Genomic DNA, 8,428 nt, shown 5'->3' on the forward strand with positions numbered 1-8,428 from the left:
TTACTATTCATGTAAGCCAACTTAAAAATATAATTTATTTTTACATCATTCTTATAACATGTTACTGTTATCTAAATCTTAATTTGTAGAGAAAATTTATTTAAATTTTAAATTAAAAAAATATAAGAATTAAAAACAGTTTTATAAATGTAAATATTATTATTATTAATAATATTATTATCCGCTTTTACATATGAAATTATTTTATTTCAATGATTTAAAATTTACATTATTTTTTAATTTAATAAGTATGTTATTGTTTCATTTATAACGAAGTGCAATATCCTAATGTCTCCATGTGGGAGAAAAGAAAAAATAATCATGAGAATGAAAATTATGAATTTTTATAGAAGATGATATAATATTGTTATTTTATTTTATTTTATTTTTCACAATCAATTGTATTTGTCATGTTTTACGGTAAGAATAATTAAAAAATAATGACGGAAAGTTTGGAAAGAAGAAGATAAAAAAAAATGAAATAGAGAGTGATTGGTTTATATTAAAAAAGACACCTAGGAAGGTTCCAAGCAGTTTCGGAAGTAATAAACAATATTTGTGAGATTAAGTACCAATTATATATATTGTCACCATAATTTTGAAAAGTATGCACCAATTCCTTTGTTATTAGATAATAACGAAAAGAAAAAGAAACATTAGATAAAGTGAAACCAATGTTTTAGTAAATCATTTATATTACAAATCTGTAAGAAGAAACATTATTTAATGTTTGCAGTGTGAAAGTATGAGCATCCATGTTGATATTGATGAAGAAAGCCATGGATGCAAGAACAAAAGTGACAGTGGTTACTGTAATGCTCTTTTGGAGCTGCTGTGTAGTAGAATGCAATCACCCTCACCCACTTGACCCTCTAACCCCTTCTGAGCTCAACCTTGTCCGAACCATAGTCCAAAACGCATACCCAACCACAAAAACCACCAACCACAACCTCACCTTCAACTACGTGGGTTTGGACGAACCCGACAAGCCCAAAATCCTCCAATGGATATCCTCAAACCCCAAAACCAAACCATCTTCTCCACCACCTCGTCGAGCCTTCGTCGTAGTTCGGTTCCAAAAACAATCCCACGAGATCACAGTGGACTTGTCCACACGTTCCATCGTCTCAAAGAATGTTTACGAAGGAAATGGGTACCCTATGCTGACCTTCGGCGAACAAACCGTGGTGTCACAGCTTCCATTCAGCTACGAACCGTTTAAGGAGTCTTTGAGGAAGAGGGGTCTGAACACGTCTCAGGTTCTGTGTGCTTCATTCTCTATTGGATGATTCGGAGAAGCCAAGACCAAACGGAACGTGAAGGTTAAGTGTTACTACACGAATGGCACTGCAAATTTGTATGCCAGGCCTATAGAAGGGGTGGCTGCAGTGGTTGACGTGGATGACATGAAAATCGTGGGCTACATTGATAGAGACGTGATTCCAGTGCCAAACGCAGAGGGCACTGAGTACAGAGCTTCTAAGCTCAAACCACCCTTCGCTCCAAAGCTTAAGGGAATAGCTGTCACTCAACACGGTGGACCTGGATTCACCATTCAAGGCCATTCCGTTAGGTACCAATAATGAATTTTTCTCTCTTCCTTGTTTTTTTTTTTTTTTTACTATTGGGGCAATTTTAGAAGCTTGTATACAATATGTCAATCTGGTATTTTTTCTTTGAAACAAAAAGTTTGGCTATTTTTTATTTTCCAAAAAAATTGAAATAATTAATTAAACAAATTTTATAAAAAATTTAAGTGTAAAATTTTAACACTATTTTTTAATTATTTTTTCTTAATTTTATAAAATTTGTTAAATTAATTCAATTAATTATTTCAATTTTTAAAAAAACAAATAAACTTTTTTTTTATAAAAAAATAATTAAAACTGAATCGATAACTTTTACACGATTTCCGTGTAACCTTGAAAAAAATTGATAATTAAGTCCTACACTTCTATTTGAGATAATCAAGATTCTATCATCTTAATACAATTTTTTTTTATAATAAAATCGTGTCATATGTTGTTACACTTTTTCTTCTTTATTATAAACTCACTTCCTCCTATTCCTACTTTTTTTAAAGCCAACCCTATTTCATTAATAAAGTAATATAATTGGTGGAGCATAGTAAAAAAGAACCATGTTCCTTTCTTCGTTATTCCAACTCAATTAAGTGCACCTTGAAAAACGATTTTTTTTTTTTTTACTTTTAGGCATTATTACACATCCAAGTGTAGGAAACGACTATTTTCTAACCAATAACTATTATTTAGTGATGTCATCCTCATTGAAGACTGTGGGTAGGAAGAAAATATGCTTTCTTATTGTCGATTGGATCCATAGTGGTGTGATTTAATCATAAACTAATACCAGCATGAAAAGCACCAAGGATATATAATAATATTTTACATTGTTAATTTATTATATAGGCAATGTAAACATATTATTAGAATAATGGTGACAAGATTATTTTTTACACGAAAAATATTTCTACATCAATCAATTGGATGCAACCTGGCAGATTGATATGTTAGGAACCGTGTCGTTTTTCTTTCCCATGTAAGAACTTAAAAATGTCTAAAACGCTTTTAATTCTTGATATTTATGCAAAAAATTGTATAACAATATTTTTAAAAAATGAATACAATCTTAGAGAAAATATTAAATTAAAATGGCACAGTAAAAGTAACATTGATCATGATATTAACCATTTTGTTCAATCAGTTGGGGCAATTGGGATTTTCACGTAGGATTTGACATTAAGGCCGGTCCAATAATTTCTCTAGCTTCAGTTTATGATCTTCAAAAGCAGAAACGTCGTCGGGTACTGCACAAAGGATTCATATCAGAGTTGTTTGTGCCATACCAAGACCCAACTGAGGAATGGTATTACACAACATACTTTGACTCTGGTGAATATGGCTTTGGACAGTGTATGTCTTCACTACAACCTCTCACCGATTGCCCTCCCAATGCAGCATTCATAGATGCATACTTTGCTGCTTCAGATGGTTCTCCTGTAAAGATACCTAATGCCTTCTGCATATTTGAAAAGTATGCTGGTGATATCATGTGGCGTCACACTGAAATTTCAATCCCAAATCAAGTGGTACATTTTATTAATTTTCTGCTGTTGCTTGCTACCTTTTCAGTTCATAAATATTCATTGTGTTCTTTTTGGTAGATAACTGAGGTCAGGTCAGATGTAAGCCTAGTGGTGAGGATAGTCTCAACTGTGGGCAACTACGACTATGTTATAGATTGGGAATTTAAGCCAAGTGGAAGCATCAAAATTGGGGTATGATTTAAATGTTTTATATTACATGACTGAAATTTCAAGAACCATTTCTTTATTCAATCTTGTGAATTGTTTTATTGTATACATGAAATTTGTGATTACCTACTGTTATGAAGAAACTACATGTTATATTTTAGGTTGGACTTACTGGGATATTAGGGCTTAAGGCAGGGGCTTACACCCACACAGATGAAATAAAAGAAGACATCTACGGCACACTGATAGCAGATAATACCATTGGTGTCTACCATGATCACTTCTTCATCTATTATCTTGACCTTGACATTGATGGTGAAATCAACTCCTTTGTGAAGTCTAACTTAGAGACAGTGAAAGTGAAAGATGAAAACATACCAAGGAAAAGTCGTTGGACAGTTGTAAGTGAAACGGCAAGAACAGAAGCTGATGCGAGAATCAACCTGGGTTTGAAGGCCTCAGAGCTGCTAGTGGTGAATCCTAATAAAAGAACAAAACAAGGAAATAAAATTGGGTACCGTTTGGTTCCCGGTTCTGGGGTGCACCCACTTTCGCTTCTTAATGATTACCCTCAAATTAGAGGTGCCTTCACCAATTACAATGTGTGGGTCACACCATACAACAAATCTGAGAAATGGGCAGCAGGGTCATATGTCGATCGTAGCAGAGGTGATGATACTGTTGCTGTTTGGAGTTCCAGGTGTGTTACCTTGCTTACCACACTTCAATTCTTATGAACTTTCTGTTAAAAATTAAAGTTTTTGAATGAAGGTCTGAGAAATGATGTTGAGAATTTGAATGAGCAGGGATAGGGAGATTGAGAAGAAGGATATAGTGTTGTGGTACATGATGGGATTTCATCATGTTCCTTCGCAAGAAGATTTTCCAGTTATGCCAACGTTGAGTGGAGGGTTTGAACTAAGGCCAACCAATTTCTTCGAGAGCAACCCAGTCCTTAAAACAAAATCACCCAAGCTTCTGCAATGGCCTAACTGCACTTCTCAACATTAGTTGCTAATCATGCATTTCATTCCACTCAAACAACCCAACCACATTTTAAACATTCCTGTTTTCTCCTATACAACATTTGTAGTTTCTTCCTTTTCCACAGTTCAGCTAATAAACAAAAGATACATACAATCTCATACCACTTTTATTTAATATTTACCAAATTTTGAACTCCTTCTGTGTACTGTTTTGTTTATAATATTGTTAGTAACTTTTTCAAGATATAGGAATATTTTTTTATTTCGTTTTTAAATTATTTAAACATTACTTATATAATTACAATAAGCTGATAAATTAGAATTTTAAATTGCCCTAAAACTATTGTGTTAAATGTATCTTTGTTTTATTAACATCATTAATTCAATCTTATAAAATCGACGTGATCTTTATACCTATTTATATTGTTTGTATTTATTGGTGGTCCGATAACCATATGACAGTTTGTGATTGATAAGTCTAACAAATTCTTGTTAAGATGTGAGATCCCAACATATTTCATCAAGTCAACACCTGTCAAATTGTGCGTGAGACTATATATTCATGGGTGGTCCAATAACTTCTCTGGCGTATGGTTTAATGAACTTAACAAATGTGAAATCCCAACATACCCCCTCAAGCCAAAATCTATCAACTCGTGCATGAGATTATATATTTATGCGTAGTCCAATAACGATCTGATACGAGATGAGCTCAACCAACTCTCGCTAGAATATTCTTGAAGTGGATCTTATACATATTTGATTTTAAGGTAACTTTATCCTTATAAAATTAAATCATGAGATGAGGTTTGTACCCACTTATTTATTATAGGTAATCTAGTCTCCAACATATATATTAATTTTATGAAAATATATTTTAAAAATTAATATTAATATAATGAGATGAATGTATAATATATATATATATAGTTATTTTAATTTAAATATTATTTTTGTTTTTAGGGATATTATTTTAACTTATGTTTATATTTTTGTTAATCTTAATTCATATTTTTGAAATGTTTTATTATAAAAGTTAAAATTTATTTTAAATTTTCAAATAGTTATATTTTTATTAAATAGATATAGTTATTGATTACTTTAAAATAATTTTTAATAATGTTGAAGATATTAAATTTAATTATGATATTGTTAGAATTTTTAGTTGGTTGACGTGAATTAAATGCAGTTCCTTAGTTACATAAACTTGTCTAACATTATTATTATTATCATTTCAAAATACTCTCTTTGTTATCATTATTATATTAATGGTAACTTAATTTAACCAGTTGAATTATTCATTCAAAAATAAACTCATCTCTCTAAATATCATCTACTTCTTAATTAATATCTACTTTACAAAAAATATATATGAAATAATTTATTATTTAATTATTAGCTTTAAATAAATTCAATAACACATAGTAAACTCTATTCACATTTAATATATTTTTTTATTAAATTTTATATCATTTTTAATTTTTATCAAATAGTTCTAATATATTACCCAAAATAATATTTTAATTAAAAATAATTATAATTTATAGATAAATAAATTAAATTATTTTTTAATAATTTTTAAATATAAGGTTAATTTTGTAAATTTATATTTTTATCAATTAAAAAATACAATTTTAATTATATCCATCAATCATTCACAAACTTTCGTACATTTTTTCTACATTTTCCACTCTATTTACCTTAATCCAAAGAACATCACTTTCTTTACATTTTTCCTTCAAATCATCTCAAATTCACTCTCTAACCCAATCAAAGTATAATTCAATTTAGTATATTCTATATATTTGGCAGCCCCAAAATTTTTTTACACATATAAATACTTGATATTCCAAAATATTTTTTAAAGATCCATGAGTTTCAAGTTTCTAACACAAGTTTCAAAACTATGTCTAAGACACTAGTTAATGGCAGTCCGACAGAGGAGTTTAAGCCGTCTAGGGGGCTGAGGCAAGGTGATCCTATGGCTCCCTTCCTATTCCTCATTGTCGCTGAAGGCCTGGCTGGCCTAGTCCGTAGTGCTTTAAGGGAGAATCTGCTAAGGGGTGTGAAAGTGGGGAGAGCTGAGGTCGAGTGTTGTATGCTCCAGTTTGCAGACGATACCCTGTTTATGTGTGAAGATTCTTATGCCAATATTTTTACTATCAAGGCTATTCTCAGGGTTTTTGAGCTGACATCAGGGCTTAAAGTTAATTTCCATAAGTCAAAGCTAGCAGGTATCAAAGTTGGAAGGGGCTTGTTAGAGACTTATATGAAAACTCTCAACTGTGGGGAAATGCAGGTTCCATTCAAATACTTGGGGCTGCAAGTAGGAGGAAACCCAAGGAGAGCGCAATTCTGGGATCATGTAGTGGACAAAATTCAAGCTAGACTCAGTGCTTGGAAAGGGAGAAGACTGTCATTAGCAGGAAGAGTTTGTCTGGTCAAATCGGTCCTAACCTCCATCCCTCTGTTCTACCTATCTGTCTTTAAAGCACCGTCATCATTATGTAAAAGGATTGTCAGTATCCAACGGAGGTTTATATGGGCCTGGGGTGATGATCATAAGCGTATTTCGTGGGTTCGGTGGGAAAAGGTTTGTAAGGATAAGGAGGAAGGGGGCTTAGGGGGTTAAGGATATCAGTCTATTTAATACTGCACTCCTAGCAAAATGGTATTGGAGGTTGTTGAGTGAGGAAAAGGGTAAATGGAAGGAGATTCTGGCGTCCAAGTACCATACCAGGGGAGTGGGACTCCAAGCCTTGAGCCGAAGCTATTCATGGTGGTGGAGAGACCTGTCTAAGGTCTGTAAAATGGGAGAAGGTGACGGATGGTTTCAACAATCACTTAAATGAAAAGTCGGAGCAGGTGACAAAGTGAGTTTTTGGGAAGATACATGGCTGGAAAATAATAAATTATCAACTTTGTTTCCTAGGCTTTTTTCTATCTCCTTGGACCAAGGAAAGAAGGTAGTTGAAGTGGGGAATTGGGAGGATGGAGGATGGAACTGGAGGCTAAGCTGGAGAAGACCTAGATTTTGTTGGGAAAGTCCTATGGAGGAGGATTTGGTAAACCTCATCCCGGGGAAGATAGTGTGTCCAAAAGTCAAGGATTCATTAACATGGAACGGGGATGATGATGGCAAGTTTACTGTGAAATCTGCTTATCTGATCCTGAATAGCCAAAGTAATAACGCCCGACATAATGTCTTTTCCCTTTTGTGGCGAGCGGTAGCAACACCCAAAGCGTTAATGACAGCATGGAGGATTTTGCTGGATAGACTTCCAACTCTGGATAATCTTATTGGTAGGGGTGTGTCTGTAAATTCTCCTCTATGTGTGATGTGCAATGAATTAGAAGAAACAACCCAACACCTCTTTCTAGAATGTGCTTGTGCACAGCGTGTCTGGTACCTATGTTTAAGATGGATAGGCATTTCGTTTGTTCAACACAAAGATATTCTTGTCCACTTCGAGAATTTTCATCTCTCTCACCTTAATGTTAATCAAAATCAGATCTGGAAGGGTATCTGGGTCTTTATAGTACGAAGTATCTGGGACCAAAGGAATCTGGTTGTATTCAAGCAAGGGACTGCTGATGCTGAAGAGATTTTCCACCTTGCCCAACTGTCGACGTGGCTTAAATTGAAGTTTGGAACTCTTCGTTTTAGTTACTCTTTCTCGGAGTGGATCCTCAGTCCTGGTGCGTGCTTATCAAGCTGCTGAAGAAGAGGGTGCTGAGTTACAGAACTTGTCCGGTTTGTGGGAACAAAAGGGTGGGAGTGAGGGATTCTGGATATAGTGAAACAGGGGTTTACAATGTTATCATAGTGTTGTGGTAGTGATTGGTACGTAACGCCCTTGCTGGATTTGTGGAGTTGGGACTGCGCTTGTTCTTTCTTGTTAGAAAGAGGGGAAGTAGAAGGATGCAGAGAGTGACCAGTTGCAGTTATGTGTTATGTTGCAGGTCTTATCTTGTTTATGTAGTAATGACAGGAAGAACTTGAAATGGCGATCTCCATGCGCTAGTCGGTGGTCGACGAAGGCAAAGGTAAACATGATCGCCGGTCGAGGAAGCGGTGATCTCCTTGCGTGCGTGGTGGTTGTCGGAACTTGAAATGGCGATCTCCATGCGCTAGTCGGTGGTCGCCGAAGGCAAAGGTAAACATGAT

General features: G+C 34.2%; 2 protein-coding genes and 1 pseudogene across 4 annotated transcripts; all 3 read left to right on the forward strand.

The window, feature by feature from the left end:
* The first annotated feature begins 667 nt into the window (after window positions 1-667).
* On the forward strand, window positions 668-4,456 carry LOC137828884 (amine oxidase [copper-containing] alpha 2, peroxisomal). 3 transcript variants are annotated; one of them, XM_090304912.1, is made up of 6 exons: window positions 723-1,573; window positions 2,725-2,886; window positions 2,979-3,109; window positions 3,185-3,298; window positions 3,436-3,974; window positions 4,081-4,456. In XM_090304912.1, exons 2-6 carry the CDS (start codon window positions 2,796-2,798, stop codon window positions 4,283-4,285), a joined length of 1,080 nt encoding a protein of 359 aa, XP_090161038.1. In that variant the 5' UTR covers window positions 723-1,573; window positions 2,725-2,795; the 3' UTR covers window positions 4,286-4,456. The 3 variants fall into 3 exon arrangements, with proteins under 3 accessions (XP_068491730.1, XP_090161038.1, XP_090161039.1); XM_090304913.1 differs by having other exon boundaries at window positions 1,434-1,573; window positions 2,793-2,886; XM_068635629.1 differs by having other exon boundaries at window positions 668-1,573; window positions 2,725-3,109.
* Window positions 780-1,289, forward strand: LOC137827999 (primary amine oxidase 2 pseudogene; annotated as a pseudogene).
* A 2,854-nt stretch (window positions 4,457-7,310) lies between the features above and the next one.
* Window positions 7,311-7,982, forward strand: LOC150025749 (uncharacterized). Its single transcript, XM_090304341.1, has one exon. The coding sequence runs from the start codon at window positions 7,311-7,313 to the stop codon at window positions 7,980-7,982; it is 672 nt and encodes a 223-aa protein (XP_090160467.1).
* Window positions 7,983-8,428: the final 446 nt, after the last annotated feature.

The sequence above is a fragment of the Phaseolus vulgaris genome, chromosome 7 (assembly GCF_051622355.1).
Source record: "Phaseolus vulgaris cultivar YP4 chromosome 7, ASM5162235v1, whole genome shotgun sequence".
NCBI classification, from domain to species: domain Eukaryota; kingdom Viridiplantae; phylum Streptophyta; class Magnoliopsida; order Fabales; family Fabaceae; genus Phaseolus; species Phaseolus vulgaris.

Bases quoted from the DNA above. Each gene is read 5' to 3' on its own strand.
- LOC137828884 (XM_068635629.1), top strand. From the start codon at position 1,407: ATGAAAATCGTGGGCTACATTGATAGAGACGTGATTCCAGTGCCAAAC. The intron at 1,574-2,724 runs GTACCAATAATG...TTGTTCAATCAG, and splicing joins ATTCAAGGCCATTCCGTTAG to TTGGGGCAATTGGGATTTTC. The intron at 3,110-3,184 runs GTACATTTTATT...TCTTTTTGGTAG, and splicing joins TTTCAATCCCAAATCAAGTG to ATAACTGAGGTCAGGTCAGA.
- LOC150025749 (XM_090304341.1), top strand. From the start codon at position 7,311: ATGGAGGAGGATTTGGTAAACCTCATCCCGGGGAAGATAGTGTGTCCA.